This window comes from Delphinus delphis, chromosome 11 (assembly GCF_949987515.2).
Source record: "Delphinus delphis chromosome 11, mDelDel1.2, whole genome shotgun sequence".
Taxonomy (NCBI): domain Eukaryota; kingdom Metazoa; phylum Chordata; class Mammalia; order Artiodactyla; family Delphinidae; genus Delphinus; species Delphinus delphis.
Genome location: NC_082693.1, coordinates 64,369,612 through 64,388,270, shown reverse-complemented (window position 1 = coordinate 64,388,270; position 18,659 = coordinate 64,369,612). Strand labels below are relative to the sequence as shown.

Sequence of the window (18,659 nt, the reverse complement as noted above, 5' to 3'; positions counted from 1 at the left end):
TTATCGATCTGAGACTTTTCCAATGTATGTATTTAATGCTATAAATTTCCCTCTCTTCACTGCTTTAACTGTTTCACACATTTCGATATATCGTATTTTCATCTCATATCAATTCAACACATTTTAGTTTACCATATTTCATTATGTCTCTTGAGACTTCCTTTTTGACAAATGTATTATTTACAAGTACCACTTTCTGCAACTGATTCGATATACATTTCAGCTCCAACTTTGCATGCTGAGAACACTTAAACATAATTTTAAAACTCCCCAAAAAGAGATCTCCATGCCTTGATAGTTTCACTGGAGAACTCAACCAAATGTTTAAAGAAGAATTAACACAAATTCTACACAATCTCTTCCAGAAATTAGAAGAGATTTGTATTATAAAGCTAGTATTCTCTGATACTGATACTAGACAAAGACAGTGAGACTCATCAAGAAAAAAAGAAAGAGGGCTCAAATCAATAAAATTAGAAATGAAAAAGGACAAGTTACAACGGACATAGAAATAAAAGGATCATGAGAGATTACTACAAGCAACTATATGCCAATAAAATGGACAGCCTAGAAGAAATGGACAAATTCTTAGAAAGGTACAATTTCCCAAGACTGAATCAGGAAGAAACAGAAAATATGAACAGACCAATCACAAGTACTGAAATTGAAACTGTGATTAAAAAAACTCCCAACAAACAAAAGTCCAAGACCAGATGGCTTCACAGGTGAATTCTATCAAACATTTAGACTTCTCTAAAGTTAACACTCTAGAGACTTCTCTTAGTTAACACCTATCCTTCTGAAACTCTTCCAGAAAATTGCAGAGGAAGGAACACTCCCAAACTCATTCTATAAGGCCACCATCACCCTGATACCAAAACTAGACAAAGACAGTGAAAAAAAAAAACCTCCGCAAAACTACAGACCAATATCCCTCACGAATATAGATGCAATGATCTTTAACAAACTATTAGCAAATAGAAATCAGTAATAAGTAAAAAGAAGTACACCATGATCAAGTGGGGTTGATTCCAGAGACCACAGGTTTGTTCAGTATTAGAAAATCAATCCATTTAATCCACCATATTGACAAGCCATATTAACAAGAAAATTACATGAACATATCCATCAGTACAAAAAAATTTATATAACATTCTTAACATGACAATATTACAGAAAATGGAGAGCAAATTAGTGGTTATCAGAGGGTTAAGATGAGCAGAAGTACAAGGAGAGTGGGCAGGAGTTGGGTGTGGCCATAAAAAGGCAACATGAGAAATTATTCTCATTAAATATTCTCTATATTGATTGCACTGATATAAATATGGTGGTTGTAATACTGCACTGCAGTCTTATGAGATGTTCCCATTGGAGGGAACTAGATAAAGGGAGCACAGGAGTTCCCTATATTATTTCTTATATATGCACGTGACTCTATAACTATCTCAAAATAAAAAGTTTAATTAAAAAGATTTACCACAGAAGACATGCCTTTCTTAGATATTTTACCACATAATTGTCTAAACATAATTTTGTGGCTGAAAGTTTCTACTTCAGGCACCCAAAGTATGCATACTGAGTGTTCACTGTGTCTCTATCACTATTCTAGGCCTGTATATTGATTGACTAATTCATTCATTCTTTAATAATATATTTATTGAGTATCACTGTACGCCAGATGCATTCCTGGGCACTGAAAATAAGGGTGAACTGCACAAAGGAAAATCCCTATTCTCATGGAGCATGCATTGTGATGAGGACAGATCCACAGATAATGATACCTATAACAGAGAAAAGTAAAGCAAGAAAGAGGCATAGAAAATTCTAGCTGGGAGGAGTTTTAATCATAAATAAGTTAGATCCTCTTTGAAGAGGTGATATTTGAGGCTAAATTTCTTTTCAAAGATGAAAGAAGAGACACATACATTACTAGAGAAGAGAATGCTGGGTTGAAAAGACCTTACGGACCATTAAAATGACTGTGGATTTTATTCTTTATGATTTGGGAGATTCAGTAAATTTGTAATGAACAAATCCTTCTCCATCTGAAGAGATTACTGCAGGGTTTTAGGAAAACGACCAAAAAAAATCACTGTTTTCAGAGTCAATTTATGTTGCTTCCTACTCTAAATTTAGCAGAGTACCCTATTTTCCATAATATTGTATTCAAATTTCTGCTACAACTATACAAAGCAGAGTAAGGTCCACCTGAGTTATTCGATCTCATGTCCTATACTCTTTTCAATACAGCACCCTCTAGTCAGGCTTCCATCTCAGCCTTGACCCCTTATTACATTCCTTTGTACTACTATGTGTTTTCCCTTGCTGTGTCTTGGAATTTCTATTTACTCCCCTCTATCTATCTCACCATTTTCACGAATAGCGATGGGGCCACAGAGTGGCTTACCGTAAGTGCTTTAGCATACCCATAATCTTCAGGTCTACCTAACCTCCGCCATCTAAGATTGCTCAAATAAAAAGAAGAATGTTCTTTGATATGTACAACTGACATTTTCTCATAGCATATTGAGGAACAACAAAAAGAATATTTAGTAAACTTAGCTATTTTATTGATCTATACCAGGTAAATGTAAGTAAATATTAGTATACCTGACTATGAAATTCAAGTTTCAAAACCATATCATCATCTTCTAATTAGGTTACTGAGTCTAAACTTCTATAAAGCAATTCCTAAGCTATCAATAAGCAACATCCAGTTCCTATTCCACTTCTTCAATATGGCCTTGCATAAAAGGTATTTCTCCTGAATTCCTATTTGATTCAATCTTCAATCCACACAACTGACATATTTATGTAGGTTTGTGTTTAATTGCTTTATATTTATTAGATACGTCTTTACAATAATGGTGGAGTTATTTGGACCTGCAGAGCCGAGATCACCAATGCCATTTGGGATTCAAACTTGAGTCTTGGACCCCAAACACAAAGCCTGGACTCAGTAAGCATTACATGAGTATATACTGGTCAAATGTCCACCACACCACAAGTATAAAGGATACTTTTCACCTGATGTTCACTCTTAAGGAAAGTATTATATTTAATAATTAAGTCTGTATGAAATATATTTTGTAAAGCATTTGAACTTCAATTAAAGTAGCAATGCTAATAGCTATTTCTCTCTGATCCATGACAGGCAACTATAATGGCTTTTGTGCTTTCTACAATTACTGACTGGTAAGTAGAAATGTGCCAATTCACTTGCTTAAGAACCAACAGGATCACCCAATTTTCCTGCATGTTTGACTTCTCATCTCGACTGAGGAGAGCAATGTCACTGGGATGCAGACAAAGGAAAAAGTAAACTTCGTTTGAATTAGCACATTAATTTGCAACCTTGAGAAAACTTTTACCATCCACATCCACTCTATTAAATGGTACTTAAGAATGGTCTAAATTCTTACAAATGGTATATCTTATTTTTTTAAAAAAGCTGGTAAATGGAAGTTAGATTTTGTCCTAATCACAGTTCGCCCAGTAATCTCTACACTGCTCACAGAGGCCCACAAAATAGGGATCCGAATAAAGTACATAACAAATACATTTCTTAAATACTTCTTAGGGGAACAGCGGTCATGGCTTTGTAGAAGAGGCCTGAGAGTTTACATATATGCTATTAAACAGTACACAGTTATTTGAAACAACCAAGTGTAGAAGGGGAGAAAAACAGGGATATTAAACACACTCCCATTCGGTGCTGATCCATTAATATATCTGCAAGCTCAGTGGACTTCCAGTGGGTCCATCTAGGTGCCTAATACCTCCTACTGAACAAAAAGCTAATAAAGAAATCACTGCTGAAAATAACACCCCTAAAAACCACAACTGAGTATTTCACTTTCCCTCAATTAAGTTCTGGGCATCCAAGGGATATAGCTTATTTTCCTCTTTTGATTCTAAATTACTGAACTTGGAAGAGCTTTGAATAAATCCAAACTGTAAAATTATCTTCCAGAAAAAAAGAAACAAATTTTCAAACTCAATATTAAATCACCATATTTACTAAGATTTGAAAATAATAGGAGAAGTGCATGCAATTTGAGATTTTAAAAGTTAAGTCTTGTATGCACTTGAACCTGCTATAATATTTTTATTGGTACATATAATATACTTGGACAGAAAATGCTATTAAAATTACCAGGTTTGGGGGCCTTCATCTGTATTTGCCTTATTCTGACGTGTTTGACTGCGACAATGGAACCAGTTTAGACACTGAACACTAATCTCCTCATAAATTCAATCATCCATGATGCATGTTTAACTGTGCCCAATATGACCAAGTTTACACTGAGAAAAATACCCAATAATCCCTGGAAGGAATGTTAAGGTCAGACACTAGGCAGCAAGGGAGTGAGCCAAATTTGATTTTACTTCATGTCAGAAGTACAGAGTCAGTGACTCACAGCTGACTTTACACTGTGACTAATCTTAGACCACCATAAATTAGAAGTTTGCAACAGCTATAAAACTGCTTCCATTCTGAACAATGAATCTCCAGTTCTTACTAATGTCTTATCAACAAACAATTCATGTGAACCCAGATAGAAGCAAATTATTTACCTAGTAAAAATTGTAATCATAAATACAATTACATGCTAGATCTGAAAATTAATTTTAAAGATAAACAAATTATTTAAATATTTTTAAAGCAGCAGTTAATACTCATGTTTCATATGAATGACTCTCCTGAATTGAAAAAACTTACATTTGCCTGGGAGAAAATATCTATAATTTTGCCTGATGAAAGTGTGGAAATAATACATTGCAGTGGAGTAACACCCTTATGAAAAATTATGAATTTCATGAGAAAACAATTCATTTCTTTCTTTTACAAAAATTTGAGTGCCTAGAATGCCCAAGGCTCTTTGCTATGAACTGTGAGTAAAATAAAGACAAATAAGACATAGCTCCACAAGCAAAGAGTATATAGTGGAATAGAATGGTTCTCAAATTTCAGCACTGTCTCTCACCTCACATACCTTGTTTAAAGGAAGATTTGTGAGTTTTATTTTCCAAACTCTGATTGCACAGGTCTAGAGTAGGGCCTCGGGGATGTACCTTCTGATGCAGGGAGAGTCAGCAGTCCAAACTTTGAGCAACATTTGTCTTCAGTAGTAAGGGAGCACATAATACATGGTACAATATGCCTAATACCTTCCTAATTCATTGGTTTAGAATTCCTTCAGTCTCCATTCATGCGATCTTTTAATCCGGACTTAAAATCTAATTCAAATCCTTAAAGGATTTTTTTTTTTAACAAAGACCTGTCCTTAAGTTCAGGTGGCCCTACATCAAGTGTATATACTTTGATTATGCATCTCTGTTCTACTAATTAAACTTCTGCTTCATTCCTGTGACTGAGCAGTCACCTTGAGTACCAGTGGAATCAATAATAATGAGTCCTCTGCCTTGTTCTCTGAGTTCTGAACCTCTCATTTATCTCAGAATTACTGTCCTGTCTTTCGTTGCCAGTTCTCTAGGACTCAGCTCCCGTCCAATGATCAAGACCATTTCACCTGGTACTAGACCACCCTGATGCAGACCACCTGCCTGCATTTGAACATATTTCCTTCTCTCAGACTCTGTATAGCAATGATCTGCTGCCCACCCACTGAGGAAACACCTGCTACCCCTTTCTGGACCTCTCTGACACTGTTTGCCTGTCCTCACTGCTACATATCACCTGCCATCAAAATTCCTGGGTAATCTAGTCCAGTAATTCAGAAAATTTACAGAGAATCATCAGAGAGATGCTTAAAACTACAGATTCTTGGGCTTCATCTCTTGAGGCTATGATTCAGCCAAGTCTAGGGTGAAGTCTAGGAATCTGTAGTTTTAATGCTTAGCATGTCATTGAAGACTTAAACACACTCACACACACACCCACTTAAACTGGGCTTTTAAGAACTAATACAATTTTGTGTGACGTAGAAAGGGAGTAGGACAATCTGATGGTGAAAAGTATTGAGTAAGTTTAAAGAAGAGAATCTAATCAATTATTAGCCCATAGCAGGTGCTTAATAAATGTCTTTTGAAGTGAATACATGAAATCTAATGTGTGAATAAATAAAGTTTGGCTACAGGTATCAGTTATATGAAGAGATGCAGTGGAGGAACAAAAGAATGAAAAGCTAGACAGAAGTCAAATCTAACTGGTGATGAATTCTGGGTATATGTTGTACACGATGAGAATAGGTAAAACATTTGAAGTATTCTGGGCCATCTCTTATACATAGTACCTTTCATTATCACCTCTATGCTTCAGATACCTAAATCTCCATGTCTGCTTCTTACCCCTCAGGTAATAAAATTCAACAGCCAACACATAAATGCTCTAAATTGTATGTTAGAGCCAATTCAATCAAAATAAGTGGGTAGAGAGATGGTACTGACAGGCAGGCTGAATGAGTATGGGTGATAAGGCCCCTCTGGGTATTACTACAGGAAGCAACAAGTCTGATATAAAATGGGGGCAGTCAAGTTGAAGAAGGGGCAAATTGCAGAGCCATGGTGGAGACTGAATTGATAAGCTCTGATTATATGTAGGAGAGATGGGAGGAAGAATCACATAAGAATATGAGGCTTGATCCCCAACTGATTATAAAGAACAGGTATAGAAAAGTGAGGAAGAGAAGGAGAATTCATGTTACATAAATTCCATTTTGAATATGTTTAGGGTTGATATACCAACCAGGTCCTCAGCTGAAATTTTCTAACAATTTGTGTGGCTGTTGGTGTGTGTCTGTGTATGCAAGAGACAGAGAAAGGAGATAAAATGCAGGAGAAAGTAGACTAAATTGATGGAGTTATGTTCTAGAGGAAACACAAGTTTGAAACAAAAATGAGCAGTTAGATTCCTGAAAAGAGAAAGGCAATGACATTCTCAAGGGAGGCTACCTTGAGAGCATAAATAAAGATATCAGTAAATTTTGAAGGAAGGCAAATCAATTCTCTTTGATGCTATTAGTAAAATGAATAATAACATCAAAGATGGATCATAGTGGGGGTAGACCATGTTCAGAGTAAGAGCAGAATTTTCCTATGGAAAACTGATTAAGTGTAAACAGGGATGTAGAGTAGATTGTGGAGCAATTGGGAGAGTTAAAGAATAGCTGAACAAGATAGAACCATTTACATTTTCTCCAGCACTATTCATCAGCCAGCATCTAGTGAAAACAAACAGTGGGGTCCTTTCAGAGTTGGGAATCTCCTGGAAGATGAGTTACAGTGACATGCCTTGCGATGTAAGGAGCAAGAGATAGTTGTTGTTGCAACGCGTCCATTCCAGATGAATAGGTAAGACACTAAAGTCTCAAGAAATGTTGCCTTGAAAGGATGAGAAGAAAAAGATGCTGAAATCAGAGAAGGTACACCACGTCTTGAAGTTCTGTGGTTTATAGCCTCAAAGATAGAAAAGTAGAGTAAAATTGGGTGATGCTGATTTCAAAAGGAGGAAAGGGTTAAAAGATATTTCAAAGATAAGGATCAAGAGGTGCCAGAAGTAAACAATTATGTCAATACCTACAGTCCCCAGTAGGGAGGACCTCCAGGGAAGTGGTGTTATTGGGAAGGAGTCAGGTTTTCATTTATATGAAGAGGTACAATATTAGAGAAGGTAGAAGATGAAAGAGATTATGACTTAGGGTGGATCACTGTTAGGGAGAGTAAGAGTTTTCCTCTTTAAAGACTAGAGCTTAGTGACCTAGATATTTTTATTCCAATAATACAAAAGATGAAGGCTGGTATAAAGAGAAGGAAGTAGATGAAAGGAGTCTGACACTGCAACTTTGGAATTCAGGGAAGCATCAAGAATGCCATAAATCAATTAAAAAAAGATATATATATATGTGTGTGTGTGTATGTGTGTATATATATGTTACATATTCATTTCCTATTTTAAATTACAATAAAGCATAGTTCAGTAAGTTTGGTGTTTGTATAATAAGAAATAGATACTTGTAAAAACACAATGAAGCAGATTTTCTCTTTTTTCCTCCTTTCAGCCTCCCAGTGCTATGGAGGTGGTTCAATGGACCACACAGCTGGCCCTCAGGTAACATGTGGGATAAAAAATGTATGTGTTATATTTTTTAATATTTCTTTTAAAGTTTCAGACAAATGTGCTATAAAGATTACAAAGGTTATTGACAAACGTAGGACACAGTCCAGGAACAGTTTTGTGTTTCAGGTTAGTTCTTTCAGGTAGATTACATGCTTCAGATCAGTTACCTGTTTCACATTAGTTACCTGTTTCGGGTAGCGTGCTGATGTTGCATGCACTTTCATCACCTTCACCAGCTGAGGTTGAAGCTCTTATTTTAAAGACATACGAGGTATTGGCGAGAAGTTTCATGAAAGTATACATGTGATCTTGGGGAGAGATTTTTGTAGCATTCCTTTCAACTGTTATCATATAATGTGTAATTATTCCATTTGCCTTTTTGGGTGGATCCCACTTCACTAAAGCTGACTGCCAGCTAGTTGCCATACACTGTATGTTCTGTACAACATCTGGAACTTAAGAGATAAGCAAATGCCCAAAGTTAAAATTTATACACATGTAGTAGATAAATGATTTCATTATGCGATTGCTAGATAAAGTCATGTTTAGGAGTAGAGACAGAATAAAAATTTAACATATCAACCTTTCAATGTGTGCTCAAAAAATTCTTAACATGGGCTGAATCAAATGGCAGTTGGCCCATTTTCTATGTTACCATATTAATCCTTACAATACTGAATCCATCACTGAATATTCTCCTAGGCCCAAGCAGCAATCACATCCTCAAATCCTCAGTAGCAACTATGTAGCCAGCCTCAAGCTCAGGCAGTGGTTGAAGCCTGCCCTCTTTACCTCTTAATGGGAAGGAGCAGTCTTAGCCATACTTTATGATGGAACTTTTTAATGCAAAACGTAGATGTAGGTGCCTCACTGAAGTGGGTACTTCTCAGGGAAATGTCTGATTATATAATGTCCCCTAATGTAAGCATAGCTCTTTTTGTCACACTAAAAAGAGGAAGCTATAAAGAAAATTTGCATAGAGTCAATTTGTGGATTACAAACAGCAAGCAGTGAAAAGAAACAATTTGTCATTGTGCAAAACATAGTTATTTAAAGAATATTCAAGTAATCTTTGACTTGCCTACAGTTCTCTCCTGTGGTGTAAATTTCTATCTTTACAAACGCTTCTCCCTCTGTAAGATAAAGGCATCAAAACTAAAGGAGAATAACTTAGGGGGATGGCATTTAAAATGAAAGAAAAGACAATTCCTAGGCTGATCCAGGGCTCTGGCAGCTAAATATGGTTAATTATTTGCTTTCTTATTTTCAAAAACATATACTAATACCAATACATGAAAAAGAGACAGTTGATAATTTACTTAAGTTTAGATTATAAACCTGGATTTTGTGAACATCTATTTCACTGACTCTCCAGACTTAAAAACAATTAATTAGCCAGCTGATAACACTTCAAGTTCAGAATTTTATTTAACCAATCAGGGTATAGGATTTTGTGGAATTATTTTTTTTTTTGGTGGTAAAAAAAATTTTATTGGTTTACATAATACTGTCTACAAGATTAGCCTTGATTTTTATCAATCTAATATGTGTGTAAATAGTTAAAATGTTTTTTTCTTTACGGGTTTAGCCTTCTTCTATAGTACCACTCAGTTATGATATGCATTTCCTACAGTCACGTCCAGTTTGCACTAGAGGTCAGACGCTGATGTTCTAGTTCAGTTTCTTCACTAATTTTCTCAGCCCTTTTCATCTAATCTGCCTGAATCATGGCTTCTTCATCTGAAGTACGGGAACAGGGGCAACCGTAATGTTTTTTTTAGTATTTGTGTGTCCAACACTAATAAGTGCTTCATATGGGTCTTTTCAAATATTTTTCCCAACAACCTTCTGGGTGGCTACTGCTAATGTGTGTTTCTTTTCAGTTAAAGATACAAAGGCTCAGAGGAGGCACGTGCCTTTGCCAGGGTTATACAACTAGCAAGTCGCAGAACTTGGATTCCAATCCAGACACTGACTGCAGAGCATGAACTCTTATCCACTATAAATACTACTTACTTAGGCTGTCTTATAGGCATGCCATGAAAATAGTATCAGGTATTCATAAATTAATGTAAAATGGTTAATTTATCAGTGAGTGGTCTCCAATTTCAATTTAGAGATTCACTAAAACAAAAAGAAATGCACCCAGAGGTACAGGGAAGAAATGCCTAGAGCAGGATCTTGAGCTTATTCAATAATCACTGATCAAAAAAAAAAAAAAGAGTGAGTAAGAGTTGCCTTTAAAAATATGGTCCAGGGCTTCCCTGGTGGCGCAGTGGTTGAGAGTCCGCCTGCCGATGCAGGGGACACGGGTTCGTGCCCCGGTCCGGGAAGACCCCACAATGCCGCAGAGCGGCTGGGCCCATGAGCCATGGCCGCTGAGCCTGCGCGTTCGGAGCCTGTGCTCCGCAACGGGAGAAGCCACAGCAGTGAGAGGTCTGCGTACCGCGCAAAAAAAAAAAAAAAAAAAAAAAAAAAAAAAAAAAAAATGGTCCAGTTGAGAGAAGGAAAAGTATTAAATCATTAAATCAGTTATAAATTAAACTATTCCGTACACAGTTGAGTTATGACATGTAGGTGATGCACAGGTAAGTTGTTTAATTAGAGCGATGGTATTTCAGTCTTCACAGTCCCCTCCACATATCACAAATGGACTACGGGAAAGTAAAAGTTTACATACTGACTAGTGCTCTTCAAATGTCACAACACATCTTCTTTAAAAAATTACAGATTTTTTTTCATGAAAATATAAATCAACCTATTAAAAGTGATTAATGGTTCGTTTCTCCTTTTTTTCCCAGCTGTCTCAGATGGTACTAAGAAGTAGGTAATTTTTACATATATCTAGAAGCCTACTTTGTTCCTAAAGTAGTCTTTTATTTCAGCTTCCTCAGTTCAAAGTGAAAAAACATGTGTAAATATGTATCTATTTGATTGCAAACAAGACAACCCAGCCTATCCTTAAAGCACTGAAATTCAACTTCCCTTTGAATGAACAATTAAATATTGATAGTTAGTCAAATAAACTGAGAAAGGAAAGGGAAAAGTGTTAAAATACAAAATCAAACATTTTAGGATCCAAAATCCATATCTAACCTGATTCTTGGGTTGTGAATTTTACTACGTTACTAAATTGATTGCCATTTCCAACTTTAGTAAAGGCAGATATGCTGATAGAATAGGTGCTGATGGGTTCCAGTCCAACAAGTTTGGCTTCAGTTTGCAAACCTGAAATATTCTGAAAAGCAGAAATAAAATTCTTTGTCACAATGCATCATCAAAAAACTTATTTATAACTGGAAGAAATATTTAATACATCAAAATTATGTCTTCTGTGTTTAACCTATGATTTAGTAAGCACAGGTATTTTTTTATTAAAAATTTAAAAATTAAACATTTTTTGTGTGTGCCCCAGGGTGTGCTCAGCTGATAAAGCGAGGATGAACTGGATACCCTCTCAGCACTGAAGAATCTCATAACTGCCATTTGTTTTTAAAGCTGAAGTGTTTTGTTTTCATTTTGTCTCCCTGATTTTTACTTGGAATTACATACGGATTACTTCGTTAAAATTTGCTAAAATTGAAGTCCTCAATTGAAATCCAACTTAAGAGCAGTCAGTGGTACTTGATTTTTCTTGAATTCATCTAAATTCATTTTTTAATTCTCAGTAGCATTTTGTGTAAATTAATTTATTCATCAGCTATTGTATGGTAGGCACTGGGAATACAGCAGTGAATGAAACAGAACCTCTGCTCCTATGAAGCTTAAACTACGAGTTTTCCCAGACAACTCCTAAATTTCTAATTTTATGCAATCTCTTAGGAAAATGAAAAAAAGAACAAAACAGTTATCACAGTTGTTCAAAAGAGGATATTATTTCTCATAGAAAATTTTACCATCAAATATAAAGGCTTCATTCAAAGAGAATTGTCCTAATAGAAAGAGCACTTAAGATTGATAGTTACCCTATGGAAAAAGAAGACAATCTCCTATGTGGTATAATTTTAAGAATACTGCATTATATCTAATCCAAAATATAAACTACTTTCACTTATATATTAAACATTTCAGTGGCAGAAATTTAGCAAGAATACTAATGCTCAGGGCACTCACGGTTAGAATCATATTTTAAATTAATCTCTTGTAAGTCATTGACATACTTTATGAACTCACTGTATTACGCTGTTTCCTTTCATTCTTCCACAATTACTATTTACCAAGCACACTGTTAGATAACCAGGAGATTATAAAGATATATAAGACATGGTCCCTGTCATCAAGGAATTGTTATATTAATTAGAGAAATCTACCAACAACTGCATTCTAAGAAGAAATTAAACACAAGCAGGTAAATTTTGACTTGGGTTAGGAAGGGTGAGTAAGTACGCAGAGAAATGACTGAACTCAGGAGATAATAATAAAAAGTGTGTGTAGCTTACTGGATAGTGGACAGACTGACAAAGTAAGTTGTAAGATGGAGACATGAGTAAGGAATATTTCCAAACATAACAGAACTTTTTTACTGAATAAAAAATTTCTTTCAGTATGTGTGAGTGACCTGAGTTACCAGCAGACCTGCGTCTTATTTATCTCCAAATGGATTAAACTGGATTGACTGAGATGGCAGGAACATTTGAAGTGGTTCTGGAATTATTATGCCTCCAGGAACTCACATATAATCTGAAAGAATAGAAAAGAAAAGAAAAGAAACTAATAGTTGGGACATAGAGGTAGCTGAAAACATAGAAAGGAAAACAGGACAACACACTCAAAGAGAAAGCCACACAGAGGGAGGAAAGCAGATAAAGAAAACTAGATGTTGAGAAAGGAAAAAAGATGGCATGAGGATACATTTAAAGGGATTTGAAAGAAAATAAGGCTATGAAAATTCATGGAAGACAAAATAGATGTAAAAAGGAATAACTAAAAGCAGTAGATTTTAAAAGAAAACTACTCCTTCCACCCCAAAAAGGATATATTTAATACTTTATGGTATAAAGATTATATCTTTGCTACTAGTGAAATTTCAATGGTGGCATTTCTATTGAGAAAACAGATGTCTAAAACTCTTAGAATATAACCTACCCTCATATTCAGGTAGAGGAGTACTGTCATTTCAGGCTTAGTGCTATTACAATGCTGAATGGAATTTGTTCTTTTTTTTTTAAACCATATACAAAAACAATAGCTACCGTGTTTATCATATGCTGGGGATTGTTCTAAATGCTTTATATAGATTTTCCCTTACAATCTTCACTTTTTAGTGGATGTATCTTTACAGCTCCCATTTTGCACTTGAGGAAACTGAGTCATAAGAATTTAAGCAACTGCCCTAAGGCAGAACAATATGTCTCAAAGTCAGGCTTCTAACCAGAAAATTTGATGCCAGAGTCCTTAATTCATGACTGTGCTAACGGTGTTGATGGTAGAGATCTCTGTTCTGAGGAAAAGATCACACATACACATCCACACTTCAATATACATACATGTTTATCCTAGGAATCACATTCCTAGGATAATAAAGATTATTATCTTTAAAATATAGAAATATAGAAAATGATTCCTTTTCCCCATTTGATACCTATTTACCAGTGATCCATACAGACAAAGCACATTAAAAAAAATGGAAAATGTTAAGATTAGACTAGAAATAGATACTAGAGGGCCAGAGACTCAGCACCATTAATGAAATTTCACACTGCTGGGAAACAGATTCCACATTTATGAAGAAATACAATTTGAATTCTACTCAGCCTATCAGATTTTAGAGTAATATCTTGATTTCCAAAAAGAAAATCATTATTCCTTATGACATAAACTTACGCACTGCTTCTGATTTTTACTATTCACCTTTTAAGCTACACATGCTATAAAAATGATTTACCATCAGTAATAAATTATAATGCATATAATATTGGGGACAATGTTTATGCAAAGTTTTTGCACTCTCCTTGCTGCAACTAAAGAGCATTCCAGTACTTCATTTGCCTTTGGAAAAAAAATAAGAACACTTTCTCAAATAAATGCTAGTTAATTACAACATATTTTGGCAATTAAATGCTAGAAATCATATAGGTATATTTGAGACCTTTGTTACATCAGTTCTTTTGGTATTTTTCATTGATTCTGAAACCTAAAAATGGAGGAGTGAAAGGGCATTTAGCATTGAAACTAATTAGCATTGAAAGAAAAAGAATAATGATATATTTTAAAAGACCAATTAGTGTGGGATTACATGCTATCTGGAAAGGTTAACAGAAGTCCAGTATAAACACTTTTCTGAACAGGTTAAAAACATTCATTTGGTACTTCTTTTAACAACAAATACAGTAGTCCCCCCTTATTCACAGTTTCATTTTCCACGGTTTCAGTTACCCACAGTCAACCATGGTCCCAAGATATTAGATGGAAAATTCCAGAAATAAACAATTCATAAGTTTTAAATTGTGAGCTGGTCTGAGCTGCATGATGAAATCTTGAGTTGTCCTGCTCCATCTTGCCCAGGGTATCAATCAGCCCTTTGTCCAGCATTTCCCACCCATTAGTCAGTAGTCTTTTTGGTTATCAGATCGACTGTCAGTGCAGTGCTTTTGTTCAAGTCACCCTTATTTTACTTAGTAATGGCCCCAAAGTGCAAGAGTAGTGATGCTGGCAATTCAGAGATGCCAAAGAGAAGCCATAAAGTGTTTCTTTTAAGTGAAAAGATGAAAAATGTTCTCAATAAGGAAAGAAAAAGTAATCGTATGCTGAGGCTGCTAAGATCTTCGGTAAAAATGACATTTCTGTGACATTCTATGAAATTGGGAAGAAGGGGAAAAAATGTACAAGTTTTGCTGTTGTACCTCAAACTGTGAAAGTTATTGCCATAGTATGTGATAAGTGCTTAGTTAAGATAGAAAAGGCATTAAATTTGTACAAGAAGATGTTTTGAGAGAGAGAGAGAGGGACCACATTCATATAACTCTTATTACGGTTTGTTATAATTTTTCTATTTTGTTATTAGTTATTAGTTACGGTTGTTAATCTCTTACTGTGCCTTATTTATAAATTAAACTTTAGAAATTAAACTTTATGTATAAGAAAAAAACACAGTACATATCGGTTCAGTACTATTCATGGTTTCAGGCATCCACTGGGGGTCTTGGAATGTATCCCCTGTGGGTAAGGGGGATGAATGTAGAAATATATTACCCTTACGACAATAACAGGTTTTAAATAGTCTGAAAAAATTTACTCTATACTTTCCAGCATTAACAAAATGGTGCAATTACTTCCTAACTTATAGCTATCTAGAAGTTACAAATTCTAAGTAAAACGCTATATGAAGTACTCCACTTCCATATTTGACAAACGTTTGCTGTGTTTTCTGCAAGCATCCTTAAGGTGTAGGAAACCAAAAAGATTTTTTAAAAAGATGGTCCTTGTGTTAATTAAAGCAGTCCATTTTCCCCCTGCAGGTCAATACTTTAATTGACTTTCTAAATTTTTGAAATAAATATATAGTGTTATCATCAACCTACCTTATAAAATATAGTATCAGTTTCATGCTCATGAATTTTTAAACTATATACTTTAACAATACCGCCTGGAACAGGACTCGGGCTCCATTTCAGCCATACAAGGTCTGAAGTGTAGTTGACTAAAGTCAAATTTTGAGGAGGTGCTAAAGGCACTGCAGGAAAACACATTATAAAACTTATATTCATAACATTTTTTAGCAGAAAAATATCATCGTGACTCTAGCTTCTTGAAGACACTAGTTAAGAAAGACTTATAAACTGATCATATTTTAATTTCAGAAATAAAGAGCATAAGTAATCATGCTTTTGTACTTGGAACTCAGTAGTTCCAAAGTAGCTTTAAACAGAACACCCTGTTCTGAAGATCAAATTAAAAAAAAAAAATGTTCAGCAAAGCAGATGAATAGTTGTCAGGCTGTTACAAATAGACAATCAAATATCCTTTCATTTTCCATGCTGTTCCTTAAAAAGAGAGAGCAAGTGCTGCAACAGTGAAATCATTGGAAGAAATATGGATTCTGGCTTACCTGACTCATCTGTGTAAAAGAAAAGAACACTGGAAGGACCCAGTCCTTTTATAGTTCTTGCAGCAGCAAAAAAACTATATAATGTAAATGGTGAAAGCTCGTCCAGTATTACATAGTTATCAGAAGTAACAAAAGAATAATTCTCACTTGGTCCTTGTAAAATTAAATCATAACTTATTATTGCACCATTTGGTTTTACTGGGGGATCCCATGATAAGAGAACTGAGGTAGAGGAAAGGTTTTTAAAAGTGTTGATTATTGGTGAAGTTTCTGGGACTATAAAAGAAAAAAAGAATATTAAGTGAAACAAAAGTGATTAGCATCAAGAAGAAGAGGCTTTAATAATAATGGGACTTAATTTTTATCAACAGGTAATTATTTTAATTTTAAGAAACTTAGAGCTTACTGTGTTTATTGAAAGGCTAATTACTTAAGAACAAACAGAATCTATGTAGTGATAAGAATAATGTTTTCTATCAGAAAGCAATATAAATAAGAGAACACCAACAATCTGCTTAATAGGCAATAAAAGGGTCCAGCCTACCATCTTCTTCAGTTTTGATGTGTAGTTGGGCAGTATAGGTATCAGAGAATCCCTTTTCTGTTGATGGAGTGATTTTTAATATATAATCAGTATATTTTTCCAGATTATCAAAATACATGCTTCTGTCATATGTAACTAGAGGTGGTCTCACGTGGCGAGGAGTTTGCTGTGAGCTCAGAGAAACATAGTAGAAGACTAGACCGTTTGGTTGAGACGGAGGGCCCCAGCTTACATTTATTGCAGTTGACGAAATGGACTTGTAAGTCAGGTTTCCAACAACTCCTTCAGGTACTATGACAGGTAATGTGCAAAATATAAAAATCATCAGTCACCCTAAATAAAATATAAGTAAATTCACAAACCGGAGGATAATTGTTGAAATGGCAACTACTACATCACCTGCTCTTACATTATTTAAATCCACATGTGGTAACATCATCTACTACAAAATATCTTCTAAATAATTATATTAAAATCATTCAAAATAAACCCTGTCATCTTTAATATGTGTGAGAAATATTGTTTTATGCAATATTTTCTTGGCTTTTCCTTCCTACAAGATGGTGATTATGAGTCTGTATATGAGATTATGAGTATGTGATGGAAATTATGTGTATGAGATTAGGAGTATGCACACATGTATGTGTGCATGTATACTCAAATATGTAAATATTTTGATAATGTATGTTATCTAAACAATATTTTTAGTTTCTTTCTTCTAAAGATTATCCTTATTGTACATATGAAGTCATCCAGGGCCTCTCACTGGGAACAGTAAACAGTAAGTGTTTATTATTCATGGTGCTATAATAATAACTGATAAAACGTTATAGGTTGGTGAAAATCTTGGGAGAGATCTGCATTTAAAGAATTCCTGAAATGATATTGACCACAAATTGCACTAAACATTTTTGCTAAAGACTCCCCAAACTTGTATTTCCACATATCATTATCTACTCTGCTGATCAATGAGTAAACAATTTAAAAGATTGTTCCAACAACAGGGAGAACATTCATTCTTCATACTTAAAGTATCTGTCAAATTTATAATCTTCAAATAATAAACAGAATTCTACTCTCAGCAGAAATTTAGGTCAGTATCATTTCTCAGTAAGAGGACTAATCTTTAAAAAATAAATGGACCATAGAAACAACCACAAGAAGAAATAGACAATGATCCAAGTATCATCGTATTCTTGAAACTGAAACCTAAAAAACAGCAAGAGCTTCAGTCATTATAGTTTTCTGAATACTCAACACAAACAGGATTCTGCAGAAGCCACAAATGAGAAACTTCCAGAGTTAAAAAAAGAAGATATTTTGGACGTATTAGTCACAAACACAATAAGAACAAAGACGCTGCATAAAATCCTTTGTGGGTTCAAAGACTGAAAAGGAAACAAGTTGCTAGAGAGAAAAAAATGTCATTTCTAGAGCAAATGGATATTAAGTATTGGAAAATCCATCCACATACGCAACGGTTTTTTCCATGCCCATAACCGATGGCTGTGACATCTTTCGAAGCAATGAAAGTGACAGAATTTTTATAAATGGATGGTAGCAGTTTTCAGGAATAGAAAAGGCTGTTACTGTTGTAATAGGTTTATAGCTATATTAAATGCATTTTCAAACTTCTATGACTGGTTAAATGTGCCTAAATAAAACACATATTTTATTACCAATACATACAAATAGAAAAAGATTCTGAAATAATTATAAAGTTTTAAGTTAATCCTATTAAACAGTAATGAATGCTTTTCATTTACATACTGTCTTGATCTGTGTATACTTGAACTATGTCACTGCTTTTATTCCCATTTCCAACTGAAGTACTTGCTGTTACCCAAAATGTATAGTAGCTGAATATTGCCAGTTTATCTATTATTGCAGATACGGTCATATTGTCAAAGTCATTGGTTACTTCATGGAGTGTAAAATTCTGAAAAATAAACATATTGTTTTAATTGTTCAGAGTATATTTTTAGTAT

The 18,659-nt window shown here is 34.7% G+C and overlaps 1 protein-coding gene across 1 annotated transcript in view; it reads right to left on the bottom strand.

The window, feature by feature from the left end:
• PTPRQ (protein tyrosine phosphatase receptor type Q) overlaps nt 1–18,659 on the bottom strand; it is a 196,617-nt gene that overhangs the window by 112,398 nt on the left and 65,560 nt on the right. The window contains exons 20-25 of the mRNA XM_060025305.1: nt 18,442–18,610; nt 16,672–16,962; nt 16,128–16,403; nt 15,601–15,752; nt 11,177–11,318; nt 8,266–8,535 (exon numbers count right to left, since the gene is read on the bottom strand). Coding sequence (XP_059881288.1) covers nt 8,266–8,535; nt 11,177–11,318; nt 15,601–15,752; nt 16,128–16,403; nt 16,672–16,962; nt 18,442–18,610 — 1,300 coding nt within the window. The remainder of the gene's footprint in view (nt 1–8,265; nt 8,536–11,176; nt 11,319–15,600; nt 15,753–16,127; nt 16,404–16,671; nt 16,963–18,441; nt 18,611–18,659) is intronic.